This window comes from Petaurus breviceps, unplaced genomic scaffold, assembly GCF_028583685.1.
Source record: "Petaurus breviceps papuanus isolate PSGF00001 unplaced genomic scaffold, PetGlider_PUasm1.0 90895, whole genome shotgun sequence".
In the NCBI taxonomy this organism is placed as follows: domain Eukaryota; kingdom Metazoa; phylum Chordata; class Mammalia; order Diprotodontia; family Petauridae; genus Petaurus; species Petaurus breviceps.
In genome coordinates, this window is record NW_027187372.1 from 6,161,617 (window position 1) to 6,178,863 (window position 17,247).

Genomic DNA, 17,247 nt, shown 5'->3' on the forward strand with positions numbered 1-17,247 from the left:
ACTTTTGCTACATGTTTTCTACTTTCCTCCTTAAGAAGCTAATACAATTTGTGATAAAGAAATAATTTTAAAAGTTTTTAATATTTTGGGTAAATATTACTTGGAATAAATATTTTGAAGAATAAATATTTGACTTAAGTCAAAATTGTAATACAGAATCATGACTTCTAGAACAAGGGCCCACAGGAACAAGTTTTTCTATGAAAAACTTAATTTTTTGGAGGAGAAGCACTGACAAGCTTTAAGGTCTCTTCTTGTTTCTTTTTTTTTTTTTTAAAGCAATCAGGGTTAAGTAACTTGCTCAAGGTTACACGGCCAGGTGTTTCTGGGTGGGTGCTAAGTGTCTGAGCCCGGATTCGATCCCCAGGTCATCCCAACACTGGAGTCGGTGCTCTTACTCGCTGTGCTACCTGGCTGCCCCTCTCTTCTTGTTTCTACTAAAACTGCTAGTTCTAAAGAAGTTATGTTTCCAGTATGAAAAGATGTGTCTATTTACATCTTTCATGTATGATACATTGTGTCTTTGAAAACTTGTTCTTCTAAGAGAAGAATGCCAAGCTAGACACTATAGTATAAGTCACATCATATAAAGAGGAATTTCTATTGAGATGCCTAGTAATTCTCTGGGGAAAAAATCCAAGAAATCCAAGGCTGTCAATATATCCAATGGCTACAAATAGTTACACACTGATGCACAAGGTATGGGTAACAAGCAAGATGAACTAGCATTTTTAACAAAAAGAGTCGATTCTGATTTTATGAATATCATTGACACAGTTAAAAGTGAGCATATGACTGAAACATGACTGTGAAACAATTACCTTATTAGAAATAGAATAGATCTTTTAAAAGGTAATGAAGAAGCATTGTTTATTGGGAACATATATTCTTGTGAGGAAATATGGGGACTCGAGAAAGGAAACATGGTGAAAAGCATTTTGATGAAATAGCAATGGTGGGATCATCAGAATTTATGTGGTCATCCAGATACATTATAGACCATCTAGAAAGAAGGCATTTGATGATGAATTTGAGAAAAAGATCACAAATGAAGTCTGCTGTTGTATTGGGGACTTCAAGGCTATGGACATCTGTTGGAGTCCTCTCTCTGCCCAAAGCAGAGCAATTGCAAAATTTTTGACTTGTCAATGATAATTTCAGCATTCAAATGGTAAAGGATATGGAAAGGGAAATTGCTAGAATATACCAGTTTCTCACCAGAAAGGAAGAACTGGTAGCCAAAAAGAAATGACAGGAATTTTAGGGTTCAATGACCACTCTATCATAGAGTTTGACAGAGCAGAGAAAAGCCAGATGTGGTCTTATGTGCATCTTAGTTTTGGGGATAGCAAATTTAAAAGTATTCAGAAAAAATAAAGACAAATGCCAATGACTTAATTTTATGAAGGGGAAGTTGTCTTAGAGAAGATGGGAAACTCTCAAGAATGAGCAGAATTAGAATTAACCATATGAGAGAGAGAGAGAGACAGACAGACAGACAGAGACAGAGAGAGAGAGACAGAGAGACAGAGACAGACAGACAGAGAGAGAGAGAATGAGAGAGATGGAAGCAAATCTTCTAAATTGTTGCCTCAAATAAGTGGTATTAGGGCAAAGCATCAGAGTAGACACCGCTTTAATCATATCAGAAGTTCAAATTCCAAACAGTAATGCAGAAAGAAAAGACTTTGTGTAATCATCATTCATATTGTGCTTTCATTAAATGTTTTAGGAAATTATGCAGGTAAGGTCATGTATGTCTTGCCCTGCATGTCTTTAAAGACCAACACAAAAGATTTAAGGACTAGAAGGATTTATTGTTGAAATTTCACAAGTTATATTCTGTTTGTTTTTGATATTTGAAGAGTTTGAAGTTTAAAGAGTAAATAGGAGCCAATGAAAGCTAATTGAACTGGGGTACAAATTAGAAAGGGTACATACATGCTAGATGTTTTAAAGCAAGTTGTACTTTTGACCCTATTGCCAAAGGTTGGCACATCTTCCCTAGAGAAGTAGAATTATAAAATCACAGAATTTGAGAGTTGAAAAGGATCTCAGCAGCCACTTTGTCCAATTTCACTGGAACAGCTTTAATTGTTAAAAAGTTCTCCCTGACATAGAGCCTAAATTGGCTTCTTTGAACCTTTCATTCACTGTGCCTAGTTCTATCCTCAGCAGGCGAACAAAAGAAGTCTAATCCCACCTTCCATGTAATAATTCTTCAGACACTTGTGAAGATGGCTATCTTACCCCGCCCCCCAGTCTTGGCTAAACATTCTAAGAAAAAAAATCAAGGACTATTTTCCAACTTAGATATATATGTATGTATATGTATATAGGTATGTGTATATAAATATGTATCTGTACACGTTTGTATATGTGTGTGTTTAAATATAAATTGTTGAAATCAGATTCTTCTTTATTGTGAAAGAGGGAGATGGTTAGAGATTAGGAGAACACAGCACACCTAAAAGGAAGAACCAAGTAGGGAAGGTGCTTTTGAAGGCAGATTTTCCCAACCTCACAGTTTTGCATAAGGTCTCAGCCCCTTGGACCTTCAATAGTGTCCAAATGAAAGCTATTAGTAGAGCTATTTGGGGCTATATAATACATGATAGCCTTGCTTTTATACAAAACAATTTTTGTGAAAAAATGTTTTTAAAATAGAAAATAGAATCTACTTTGTTGTGAAAGTATTGGTTTTCAGAGGATTCATTATATATTATAATAACCTTCATAAACATAAATTTCTTAAAGATAAGGGAATAGCTACCTATTATATTTTGAGAATAGAGAAGGCTACCTATCCCAGTGATCTTAAAGTGGGCTTGGCTTCTTCCGGGATCTCTTAGAGATCAGACACTCTTCTGTAAGGTATTAAGGAAAATTCTAAGGATGAATAAGATTAAAGTGATTACATGTAGTGCTAGAGATTTGAGGTTCAGGCTGTTCTTTGAAGCTATGGACTTTGACTTCTAAATGCTTAAATGAGTATCAGTCTACGGTAGGAGTCATGCATAATGAAATGACTGGGATGTAACATCTCTTTGCTTTGATTATGGAGACTTCTGGTTTTGGAGGGTCTGAAATACTCTTTATGTCACCCTAGTACCTCCATATAATATTTTCTGTGAGTGATGAAGCCCAGTATATGTCACTGATGCATTAGAACTCTGTAACAGTTTTGATTTATTTCATGCTGCTTAGATGTACATTTCAACTTGGAGCAATGGTTTCCATGTGTACATTGTATTTCCCTGGTTGTAGAGCTGCACATCTGCATTTCAAGAGGAAGAAAAACTGAAAGTCATCACCTTTTAGTTGACTTTAGTTTTATTGAACTTCATGCCTTAGTCACATAGATCATGGATTAATAAAAAAAAATATAGAGAGATAGAATGTGCAGCCAAAGAAAGTGGCAGTTCACGAGACTGACATGGGTAAAATTAGAACTTAAGTAGGAAGTGCATCTGGGCAAGCCAGTTTCAATCCAAGGGTACATACTGTGGTTATTAAAATAATTGCATTGTGCAAAAGCTTGATCCTTGCAGTGAGCTATGTATAGAATTCAGCTTACTCAAATGCAAGTTCCCTTTGTAAAGACAGATGGAAAATGGAAAGAAAATAATTGAAACATTTATGGGATAATAGAAGAGAAAAAATGTGTGAGATTGCTTGCTTTTAAGACTATAGTTTCTAGTCTTCTGGTCTTTTTGACCAGCATTTCTCCAGTAGGATTTTGACAGGGCTCACCATTTCACTCCATGCCTCTCTTAGACTCTCATAGTTTCAATTAAATTCTCCCTCCCATAACACAGCATCCTCTCCTTAGAAACTATAGCATAAAAAATAAAATTTTGTTGATGCCTTGTGTTTTTTTGTGTCACAATCAAATCTGGTTATATGTCCCCTGCACTGGATCTTCCCTTATAACAAAGAAAAAATATTTCAGCAAAAATGACCTATAAAGTGATAGTGATGCACCATTCTGCATCTGCAAAGTACCACTCCAATACAAGAGTCAGGAAGTGCATTTTATCACCTGGCTCTGGGATCAAGTTTGGTCATTGCAAATTACACATGTTAATCTATGTCTTTATATTGTTTTTTTTTCTGACAGGATATCAATTTAGTCTTACTGGTGTTTTTAAGGAATTAACCTTTAAAACATTATTATCAAACTAACTGAGGTTACAAGGACATTTTCCCCCTTCCATTTGAGGAATAACATTTATGTTCAAGTATATCTGTCTTTTCCGCAACACACAAGTATTTTTAGTCAGTCTGAAGTACCATTAGCACTTTGAAAATATTGCTATCAGCGAAATATGACAGATAAAATAGGTACTGAAACATGGGCCATCATGAGGGTCTTCTGGTTCCTTTTTGTTCCATTTCCAGACTCAAATGAAATCTTAGCCTGAAAAACAAGAAGATTCTTTGGCCATATTTTATCATAATCATGTTTTTCTTGGAAATGCACAACTGTCATCACATTTTACCTTTAGTTTTTCTCCTACAGAGGTTACCTTTGAGTAGCTGATAATAGTTCATGTTCTAGGTTAAATATTGATCCTGTCTCGTCCTCCTCTGGCCATTGCTAGCTAGCCTTGTTTATCTAAAGGATGGGGAGACTTTTTCTCCTGTGCTTAATTGCAGAGTAACAGAGTAATTCCTGTCATAGTAGGTCATATTTATTTAGTACCTTGATAATTTATAAAATGCTTTCCCTTCTGTGAATCCTCTGAGTTAGGTAGTGAGAGAACCAGTACAGCTTAATGACTAGAGCACGAGACCTGAATTTAAATTCTTCCTCAGACACTTATTGGCTATTTGATCCTGGGCCCTTGGTCACCTCTCTGTCCAAGTTTCTGAATCAATATATGGAGGACTATAATAACACCTACGTCATAAGGTTATAACGAGGATCAAATGGCATAATGAGGTAAGATGCTTTGCACACTATGGCTTGTATAACAATGGTTGCTTCTCTCCCACTTAATGCCTTTGCTGTACCATTTTTGGAGAGGCTAAACTACTTTTCGAGAAGTCACTTGGAGGCAGCTGGGAATTAATTTTCTCCTTAGTTCATAATCAAGAGAATCTGGGAAGGGCACAGGTTTTCTTCTTATTCTCATTTCCTTGAGGATAGATTGCTAATGAGTCTCTGATTTTGAAAGAAGTATTTCTTAAATATGTAGGTAGAATTCTGATTTAATCAACATACTTTCCATTACATTATACTCCTTTCTTTGATGTTTAAGGGTAGAGATATGATATAAAAGAATTACATTGAATGGTGGGCCTGCAGGCCTGGATTTTTATTCCTCTTCTAATAATAATAAACTGTGTCATCTTGGCATGTCATTAGTCTTTTTAGGCCTCGGTCTTCTTATCTACAAAATGAGAGGGCTAAACTAAATTATCTATATGGCTCCTTCCAGTTCTGATAATATATAAAGGGAAAAAAAGATTAGGCTTATTGCAAACATGAACGAATGAATATACCTTTTATGGGTTTGAGGGCAGAGAGCAAAGAAGGCTGAGAGAGAGGAATGAGAGGAATAACGTTTTATCCAACCATCTTTAAAAAAAAGACTTTCTTCTTTCTGGAGATAGAAGTATATAATTGAGATACTTTAATTATTTTAATACAATTATGAATTTTAATATTATGTATTTCCTTCAATTATGGACTCAGACCAACAGAGAAATGCTGAAATATTTTCAAAGGATATTTCTTAACAGTATTTTTGAGGCACAGCACTGGAGGACAAAAAATAGCAACCTGATTTTGTGGGGTTTGTAGCCACATTTGTTAAGTCCAGAAATCTGGATCAGCATTTGTGCATTCAAAACTTCCATTAATTTAGTCTACATTTTTTGAACTTTTGAATAGCTGCTCATTTTTTTTTTAATTTTTGGAGGGCATTTGGAGTTAAGTGACTTGCCCGAAGTCACACGGCTAGTGTGTCAAGTGTCTGAGGCCGTATTTGAACTTGGGTCCTCCTGACTCTATGGCTGGTGCTCTATTCACAGTGTCACCTAGCTGCCCCACAGCTGCTCATTATTATTGTTAATTATGCCAATGCTAATTTTTGTGCGTGTGCATGTGTGTGTGTGTGTGTGTTTACTTCTACATTAGCTGAGTCATAAGATTAAAAGATACATAATGGTTAATGTTCACAGTAGGGAAAGAATTAAGAAATTAATTATGTTTCTGTCTGTTACTATTCTTGAAGTTATTTGTTTGCTTTATAATAACACCTTAAAATGTTGCTTTGATTATAGAACTTAGTAAATAAAACTGAATAGGATTTTAGACCTAATATTTCATATTAGCAACAAAGCTTTTATCATATATGTTCATATCTTATTTTATCAGAGTAAAGGACTAAACAAATAGCTCAAACTTTTAAAATAGTGTAAAAATGAGATTGTTAATTGGAACTCTTTGCTATAAAAATTAGCTAGTTTTCTCTCCACTGGAAAATGTTAAAGCAGTGGGGGTTTTCCCCCCAAAATATTATAGTATTCTTTGTCATTGGGAATTGCAGCTCATTGAATGTTTAGGTTGGCAATGCTTTGAGAAAGTGAAAACATTTTCATCCATACACGTTCTCTTCAATAAAAGTAGCCATTTTTTTTAGTTGTTGGTATGTTTGGGATCTGATTTTCTTTGTGGTTAGTGCAAATGGGTAATAGGCAAGTTTTATTTGGTAGATTGCCCTACTTTGTATGCTGGACAAGTAGAATTTAGATCAAATAAAATTATTTATAAATTTTTTATCTGAAAAGATAGAATCATCCATATACCATACAAAATTTTGTGTCATGCTCTGTGAGAAACATTACCTTAAAGTGTTTTATAAACATTATCTCTTTAAAAATGAAAACTTTCAGGGTAGCTAGGTGGTACAGTGAATAGAGCACTGGCCCTGGAGTCAGGAGGACCTGAGTTCAAATCTGGTCGCAGACACCTAACTAGCCGTGTGATCTTGGGCAAGTCACCTAACCCCAATTGCCCTGCCCTCCCCCCTCCAAAAAAAAGCAAAAAACAAAACAAAACAAAACAACTTTGGTAAGGAAAGTTTAGGGAAAAGTATTGAACCTGTGATTTCATGGATAGAAGAAGGTCAGGATTTTACCTTTGGTAATCTAGCACTTCTCTGCAATCTCTAGTCTTAGTTGCCTAGGGCACTGGGTGGTTGTGTTATGCAGCCAGAGTGTGTCAGAGGTAGGAATGGAACCTGGTTTTTCCTGGCTACAAGGACAACTTGTTGACCATTATACCTTTCAACTTACTGGGGAAATTATGGGAGGGGGTAAAGTTTTACCAGGGCAAAATCATTTTATTCAGGTTTAATGTTTACAGTAAAGCCCACTGCTTGCTACAGATGGAACCTCAGAGAGTTATATTTGTATGCAGTTGGGGATGATATAAATGACTGATATTTATATATCACCCTTAAATTTTTCAAAATTGAACCTTTCAGCAAGCTGTATGTAAGGAGGATCTTGTTATCCTTTGTAGAGTTCAGTTTCTCAGGATCCATGGCTATGGCAATATCTAGTTTCCAGGCATTAGATAATAACTCCCAGAAAAGGCTCAAGAATCCTAGATAGTATTTCCTGGAATCACAGACAGTCCTATTGCGACTGCGCTGTGACATACAGGGGTGACATAATTGATATTTACTATGCTTGCTCAGAATGACGATATTGCTAAAGGAAACCAGAGAGCTTAATGTTGGCAAGATGCCTTCTTTGTCTGTTGCCCTATAAAGCAGGTGGGCATTGGTCAGTGAGTGGGGAAAAGTCATGGGGAATCTATGGGGAAGAACCATGGGTATCCCATAGGGAAATCTGTGGTTTGTTTCAAGCCCCATTGAGGCTTGAGGGGATTTAGGGGAGTACACAAGTGTGCTTGGCTCAATTTACCCAATCGAGATGTAGGGGTAGTTGTGTCTTCCCCCACCCCCCACCCCTTCTCACCAGTCACTGTGAGGGTGATTAGGAATGATGTTTGGAGCTGGTTCTCCCAGCAACCATCTGAGAAGACTATACTAGAATAAAACTGATTATTAACCCCTCTGAAACTGTTGGCCTGTCTGACCAGATTAGGAGTGAACCCGTTAGAGGCTGGAGACTGACAAGTCTGTGCCTTCTTTGTGCTATCTGTGAAATACAAGCCCATGAGAAAGTTACTTCAGTTAGCCTGAGCTTCATTTTACACATGAAGAAATAAGACTCAAATTTGCCCATGATCACTTGCTATATCTAAGGCAGGATAGGGATTTAGGGCTTCCTATTACCAAATCTAGGGCTCTGTAGACTACTTCCCAAGGACTAAAGACCCAGATCAACATCTGTAGGAAGAAGATGCCAGAAACAGAATTTCTAAATTCCCAAAGTGACCCAAGTGGTTCAACCCCAAAAGAAATCCAAAGCACCCAACCAAATATATAAATTTAAGCCTTGCTATAAATAAAATAATTACATGGGTCAGAAATGATTTAAATGTTTAAGGAAATGAAAAAGAAATGACAAAATGGAGAATTTTGAGGATCAAAACTTTGTATTTTAATGCTTTGAGATGGAGGGATGGCAGAGAATCCTTACTTTCCATTGCAGGAAATTATATTTGTGATAATGACAGGCAAGCGGTTTGACTAAACACTAGGAGAATTACCAGGACCATGTTTACACTCTCATTTCAGTTAAAAGATTTAAACACTGATAGACTATCAGCTGAAAGGTAACAACATTTGGAGTGTATAATTTTGTGCATGTGCACAGAGAAAAATGTTATGTTCCTAAAAAAGTAATGTCAAAGCAATTATAATAAAAACTCCTGTCTGCAAATGTGGAACTCAAGGCAGAGTGATCTCTTTTAAAAAAGAAGACACTGGCTTTGCAACAGCAGGAAAGAATTAAGTGGTCTATCGATCTCTCCTTTGGGATGTGTGAGCATTGCCAGCATGAATTTCTGACATATGTGAGGTAAAATGTTGCTTTTTTAACTTAACATCCTCAATTTACTGGCTGCCTTGAGACTTTCTGTTGGTTTCTCCATAAAAGTCAAAGGCTACATTTTGGAGGGTTTTATGATTAGAAGAATGTTTCAAGAACAGATACAGGAGAAATAAAAGAAATGTCTCTGGTTTGGGATTATTACATCTGTGGGATTTAGTGCCATCTCTCTTCATCATAAACATTCCTTTGATTGAAATGACTCAAATAGCAAGGATTCTAAAGTGTCTGCAGGTACTATTTCAAGGGAGCAGACATGGTTAAGTTCAAGGTCAGTTGCTTAAAGGAGGGTTGCAGAGGATTGTTTTTGCTAGTGTCTGACCTTCAACTGCCCTGGGAAATTTAAACTTCGAAGAAAATCCAGCAGTGAAACAATGATCTGATTTTCTTTGTGGAGCCTCATACTTAAAATTTCTTGTACTATTGACTCAGAGCAATTAAATGCTTAGATAGGTTTATATTAGTACCAAAGTCACAGAGTTTCAAGTTGGAAGCACCTGAGTGCATATGCAATTCAGTCAATGGGGGTGGGGAGGTGGGGTGAGACAGGGTTCAATTTACAACATATCCAACAAGTGGCCATCCAAGCTTTGCTTGGAAACCTACAATGAAGAGAAACCCACTGTTTTCTGAAGTAGACCATTCCAGTTTGGGATATGGATTCTTTTTGGATAGTTCCAATTGTTAGAAAGGAACAGTGACACTAATTTGGGGGGGGGGAGGTTGTTTTTAGCTCCAACTTTAGGGCCAAACAGAACAAATCTAATCCCTTTTCCATTTGGGCCCTTTCCCTGAGCTTCTATTCTGACTCTCTTTTCCCTCTATCCCATTTCACATAATGACATCATTAGGACTCCAAGTGAAGTCTTGATGACCTCCTTTTGAATCTCTTTGACTCTCACAGTTGCAACTATCATCTCTGTACAGATGGATCTCAGATTTATTTGTCCATCTCTAACCTCTCTGCTGATCTCCAAAGTCACATTTTTAACTTCCTATTGGACAATTTTGTTTGGGATGAAAAACCCATTTAAAATTTAATCAACAACATGGAGATTTCTAATGAAAAAACCAGGAAATTGTATTCTCTTACCCTAGGAGAAGAGTGTGGTCCTCCCCATGACTGATCATGAAGAGGAGACATGTTACAAAAGACAGAAGAATTTCTAACCTAAGGAAGTCAAGTCCCCTTCACACCCCCCACGCCCCACCCCTCCACCTGTCCCTACTCCCATTGGCTGGCTCAAGTCTTGGCATGCAAATCTTCCCAAATGGCAAATAACAGGGAAGTACGGATAGCCAATTTAAATGTACCTATCCTTATTTGGCAAATGCCAAAGTGAAGAAGGGAGGGACTAAAGTCACCAGCAAGGTTGGAGGTCAGGTAGAAAAATGCTAAAGGGACTAATGCTGATAAGGATGTGGCCAGCAAGAGTGGAGGTCAAAAGACTCCTGAAAGGGCTTGCTGCTGATTGACAGCAGAAGTAAAGATGAGGGGGGAAGAAGGGTGAAGCCCACAGTCAAAACTGACACCAATTTCTAAGAGGCATTCTGAGAAGTTTTCAAATTTTCACTCCCCAGACAATTTGAACTAGATGTCCTGTAGAAATCTTAAACACAGCAAGTCCAAAATTGAACTCATTTTATCTTTTTCCGCCTTAACCTTTTTACTCCTTCCTAATTTCCCCATTACTGCGGCAGACACTATCATCCTTGTAGTTATTCAGACTCACAACCTAGGTGTCCTCAACTCTTCTCCCTCCTTGCTGTTCCTCACATTAGATACTCATCTCCCGGCTTTCTTTAAGTCTAAACTAAAGTCCTATCCTCACCAAGCATCTTTTTCCATTCCTTTTTGTATTTCCATTCCTGTTGTATATCTTATATTTTTGTATTTTCTGTGCATAATACTAAAATTAAAGAGATACAGAGACAGAATTGAAATTTTAATGTTTACTTATCCTGCATCTTTGCTTCATGGAATTTATCATAGGCCAATTAAAATATGATAAGTTATCTTACCAATGAATTTTGGAGAAAGATGAATAAAAATACTTCAGGATAGAGAGAAGAAAATAAATATCAAATACTCCAAAATAGGATCTATAAAGATATTGAGGGTTTACCCTGAAAATGGGTTAATAACTAATGTTAAATTTTGTTGTTGCTTATTTTAAACCCAACCTGTGGTTTCAGTTTGGAAACTTCTAGTGAATAGTTTCCATCTACCAATGAAGATCAACAACTACTCAGTAACTAAGTCCTGTGGGTTTAGAGTTGTCAGGGGGCAATGAGGTAAATGACTTGACTAAGTCACACAGCCAGTATATGTCAGAGGCAGTAATTGAACACATTACTCTGTCAAGGACTGTGCATGAACCTAGGTCTCTAAGGTAGGCTATTTCCTCTATTGCCAGACTGCCACTGGTATCATCACTTACCATATTAAGGACTATAATAGACAGAATGTTGATCAGATATTTCTTGTCTTCACAAAGTATAAAACTAAAATAAATAGTTCAAATGATTTCTTTGGTTAGCTTAAGTTTAAGCACAGGAAACTTACAAAAAAAAAGGGGGAGTGGGGATCCCTGCCCTGAAGGAACTTACATTTTAGTTATAGTCTAATGGTTCTTTTGAGTTCAAACAATACAAATCTAATCCTTACTTCAAATGACAGTCCTTCCAATACTTGGGGACAGCTATCATAGCCCCTTCCCCCCCGCCCCAAGTCTTCCCTTCTAGGCTAAACATTCCTGGCTCCTTCAAAAGATCCTCACTAGGCAATGACTCAGGGCACTTCTCTAAATCAGCTGACCTTTGGCAGGTGTGACTAAGCTGAAAAGGTTTGAATGCAGACCAATGGCATGTTATTTCTGTTATTCAAATACTGGCCAAACTAAATTTGAAAAGGTTACTTGTCAGAACATTGGCCATCAACTTGAGTTTCTGTGGCCAAAATAAATTATAAAAGTCGTTTAGAAGAGTGTGAAGGTGTTACTGGGTACAGTGGTCAAAAGAAATATTCTTTGTGATGAAATCACAGATTTTTTGAAGAATATCATCCTAAACTTTATAGGACTGGCAATAATTATATAACTTTTAGTTAATGAAATAGTAAACATGGCTCTTGATTGACATAACTGTGAAGCTCAGTGGGATAGGATTAACTAGATGACCTTTTTAAGTCCTTTCAAGATGATAATGACTGATCTATAAATGCTCCTGAATTTTTGAATTGGGAGGAGCTTAATAGAACCTTCTTAATTATTCAGTATTCTGTATTGGTGGCTAAAACCAAACAGAACTGGGCAGCTAGGTGTCACAGTGAATAGAGCACTGGCCCTGGAGTCAGGAGGACCTGCGTTCGGATCCAGCCTCAGACACGGAACACAAAAACTAGCTGTGTGACCTTGGGCAAGTCACTTAACCCCAACTGCCCCCCCCAATGCAAAAAAAAACCAAAACAGAACTAAAACAATCAATTCATAGGGTCAGATTCAATTGGGTGAATACACTCCTGCTGTTACAAATGAGTAGTCACATTGCTGGTGTTTCATGGAAGGGTAAAATAATTTGGATTCTTAGAGGAAGGGGGATCTGTGAGGGGAGGGAGGAAGACAAGTAGAGGAAAGAAAGTAGCTATTAGAAGCAGGAATATCTTAAGAGAGCTCATAGCATTTGTTTTGCATAGAACCTAGAGCTGGAAGGGTCCATAGAGATAATCTAAGGTAGATAAAATGAAGGGGCTGGACTAGAGAGTTTCTATGGTCCCTTCTAGTTCAAATTTTTTATAATGCTAGAATTCTATAACTAAATTGTTTCCTCCTACACCTATTTGGAATCAATTTCACTGAAGTTTGATGGCTTTTTATTGGGGTTGGATGGGAAGTATTTAATTTGGAGCATGGAGAACTTTGTCAAGTGTGGTAGACCTGGGGGTGGGGATTAGGGGGATAGCAGGGGATAGGGGATGGGGCTATACTATTGGTTTTGGATTTAATGTAACTTTAGGACACTTGAGGTCTAGGGAATGAGCCACTGGAATAAAGGTTGAGAGAGGAATGCAGAAAAGATGAAAATATGTCAAAAATAATCAACTGTTTCAGAATTGTTACCTGAGTTAGTCTTTAACCCTCAAAAAGGCTCTTATTCCCCTTTCTCCTATCCTTCATTCTCTCTTCCATAATGCAATGCATATCCTCCAACCTAGAACCCACTTTTTGATAGGTTAAGTAGGCCTCTTCAACCAGCCTAGAAATTTTACTACCATTTACAACATTTTTTCCATGAGAAAAATTAATTCTAAGTTCCAAATAGCTGGCTTGAACTTTTTGAACAAAACCTGCAAAAATGCAGTACTGTACTAATTAAAATTGAATACACTATTAATACATGTTTGTGCATATAGAAATCTATACTAATGAAAGGATACACATAACTTTTAATACAAGTATGCATAATGTGGTATATATCATTTCTATATATGTAGTGGGTATGGCATAAGTAGATGCTGAGCTTACCTTAAAATCAGAAAGAGCAGGACTCAAGTCTGATTGCTGACACATGCTAGCTTTGTTGCCCTAGGCAAATCACTTAACCCTGCTGTTCTAGATAATTCTCTAAGATTGTATATTACAGAGCAGGTACCAACCTGAATAGGTAGAGGGAGTTTCCTTCCCTGGGAGTTCCCTTTACCAAAGAAATCACAGGTCCAGTCCATGTCCTATGCAATGGATTTTACATATAATTATGTTGTGTGCAGTACATGTTCTTGTGTATAGTACATGTGTTATATACACACATATAAGTATGTAACATTAATATACATAATAGTATACAATAGCACATGTATACATATATTTGTTTATATATAAATATATATTTATATCTATATATGTCAAATGTCATCATTAATATTCACATTCCTGTCAATGAAAGCTCCTGTTTCTAAGTAAAACACTCATATATAGAAACATTTAGTTATCTTCAGTATGTTCACCTGTGTGAAACATACTTGGGCATATAAACTAGTATGGTATAGCTTATTCATAACTGTTGTTTCTTGCAAAGAGACCAGTTGGATAGGACATACCTAGAAGAGAGTAAAGACAACTTTGCTCATTAGAAGAATCCCAATATAATTGATAATGCCTTTTTCCCCACTAATGAAATAACATTTTTTCTGTGCTTTTGAACAGGGTGGTGGTGATTGTCCAGAAATGAGCATTGGGGCTATCAAAATTGCCCTGGAAATTTCTCTCCCTGGATCTTTCATATATGTATTTACTGATGCACGATCTAAAGATTATCGACTAACTCATGAAGTATTACAACTCATCCAACAGAAGCAGTCACAAGTAAGTATAAATTCACTCTAGGGTTGCCCTATGTGACCCCAGGGCTAAGTAGCACTGGGGGTACTTTCTTAGATCTGACTATTATGTGGAAAAATTGTATTATTTGTGCAAAGCACTAACACTAGACCTCATATGTACAAACTAGTGTACCTACTAGTATATATATATATCTTTATGGATAGATATTTCATTTTCATTTTATTGTTTTTTGGGGGGGGCTTGGAGAGAGAGGGGTTCAGATTTTGATCTTGATATTATTGTTAAGGATCTTTTAGTGTGGGAACTCTTAGAACTGATTCAGATAAAAAATTAATCCATAATTTTCAGTCTCAGAAAATTATCTGAGAATATTGAATGATTAAGTGAATTGTTCATGGTAACACAACAAGTGTCAGAGGAAAGACTTAAACCCACATTTTTCTGACTTCATACATTACTTCACACATCTTCTCAAGAGGCTTAAGAGCCTTTCTATCAGGTTATTTATAAATTATTTGTGTACCAACTTTTATATATATTTTCCATATAAAATATATAATAAAAAATGACAGAGGTAAATTATTGGAATTAAAAACTTTGACCCCCTTATCCTGTCTTATCCATACAAATGGATTTAAAATACTTATGCTAGGAATCATTTTGATTACAGGTGGTGTTTGTGCTGACAGGAGACTGTGATGACAGAGGCCACATTGGTTATAAAGTATATGAAGAGATTGCATCTACAAGTTCTGGTCAGATTTTTCACTTAGATAAAAAGCAAGTCAATGAGGTAAAGTTCGTGTGATTTTTTTTTAAACATCAGAGTAGAAAAATAACGAATCCAATATTTTCAGCCACTTTGTCCAGTTGTGGCTGATTTCATCACCCTCCTGACTGATAAAACATATTTGATAGAATTGTTTTTTATTCAGTCATATGTCCATATTTTACATGTGGATACTCAATGATTACATTTTACTGACTTAACATTTAGTCTTAATATATTATATTAATTTCTGAATTGTCTTCTGGGTAATAATTAATGCACTTAGATTTAAATAGAAATATATTTAAAGAAAAATGGAATTGATGATAAATCTTTTTATCCTTTGGTTCAGTAAAAGAGTTTAGTTAACACAGCTGACACTGCTTTTTGCCAGTGTCAGATATTTATGAGGCAAAAAGAGATATAGAACAGTGGTATCAAACTTGAATAGAAATGGAACCTAAAAATCCTTGTGGGTTCTTAGAAAACCACATATTAACATCTATATTCTTTTTAGATTATCTACATTATATTTTTATTGTATTGTGTAATAAGATCTATATTATAGTTTTATTATTTATTTTGTTAAATGTTTCACTATTACATTTTAATTTGGTTAGGGCCACACTTGCTGGCCCTGTGTGTTTGACATCTCTGATGAAGAGCCTTCTAGGGTGTGGAGTAGATCTTCTGTTGGGGATTTATGGAAAGGACATGGACAAAAAAATTGTTTAGAATAGTTTTAGTTATTAAAATATTGACCAGTGAAGAAAGTAGCCATATCAATAGATCTTGGGTCTATCTAAATATTACTGGCAATGGAGAATACAAAGCCTGTATAGGTATTCATCTGGCAAAAGGTATCTGTTAATTTAAATTTGTTTCATGTTCCTTAAATTACTCATCAATTATGCTTAAATTCTATATTAAAATGGCAGGAGTATGACTATTTGTTAGAGTTTTTGGAGAATCTATTATAAAAGACTAGGTTTTACAACTTCATAATAGGCTACAAGGTGTGAACAAAAAGTCTGCCAAATGATACAGCTGTTTTATTTTGATAGTACAACTGTTTTTTTCTGTTACTTAAAGGATTGGTTATAAATACGTTTATGTAACCTTGATGTGTTGTAAACATAATGAAATCTAAAAGTTGAACTCTTATGGACTCTTTAAACTCTTACTTCTTAACTGATAATTGGAGTAAAGAGTTAGTCTTTCCCATGAGCATTACATTTATAGTGTCATAGACTGAAGAATGTTGAATTAATTGTACATGAATCCTTTTAATATTTCATTATTTCAAAAGAAGTCTGATTTTGTCTTTCTCTCTTGACAGAGATTACAATCCTGTCACATCTTTAGTTGACCATCTTCTAAGTGGCTAAGGATTAAAAAAAAAAAAGGTTGTGGGGAGAAGGAGACTTTTGGCCATCCTTCTGGTTATCAACCTTTTCTCAGTTTAACTGGGCTGGTCCCAAGACTAGTTCTTATCACTGGGCCTATATTTGAAACTCTTCCATCCGGGAAGGCCTGGTTAAAACTTGTATCCCACTAGTATAGTTTATGAGAATCTTCCACAGGAGTTAACTTTCTTTTGGTGTCATGGACTCTTTGGCAATCTGTTGTGGTGATGTATTCTTCCTTAGGATGATGAATGAAATAAAAGATAAAAGATAACAAAGGAAACCAATTCTATTGAAATAAAGATATACCTTTTTCACATCAAGGACCCCTCCAATTTACCCATGGACCCCATTTAAGAACCCATTTTCTAGAAGGAGGTAAAAGAAACCACCCTAATTTTTGGCATCTGGGGAATTGCCAGCAAAAAAGAAAGAGTTGAGCTCCTTATGTATTAGATACAAAGTATGAGAACTGAAAAAAATGCAGTAACGTAAGGTCTCCCAACATATCTATTTAAAAAAAAAACCCACTACAAATAAAGTCACCATCGACTACAAGATTTGATTTCTGGTTTTCATTGCTGTCAGAACTGATGTTAGAAAAACAATGATGTTTGATGGAGTGTGAATTTGGCACAGCTTGAAACTGTACTGATTAATCTGTCACTGGTGTTTTAAATAATATGTCTAGCTTGTTCCT

At 36.0% G+C, this 17,247-nt stretch overlaps 1 protein-coding gene across 1 annotated transcript in view; it reads left to right on the forward strand.

Moving 5' to 3' along the window:
* HMCN1 (hemicentin 1) overlaps positions 1–17,247 on the forward strand; it is a 514,591-nt gene that overhangs the window by 119,688 nt on the left and 377,656 nt on the right. The window contains exons 3-4 of the mRNA XM_069074427.1: positions 14,235–14,393; positions 15,043–15,165. Coding sequence (XP_068930528.1) covers positions 14,235–14,393; positions 15,043–15,165 — 282 coding nt within the window. The remainder of the gene's footprint in view (positions 1–14,234; positions 14,394–15,042; positions 15,166–17,247) is intronic.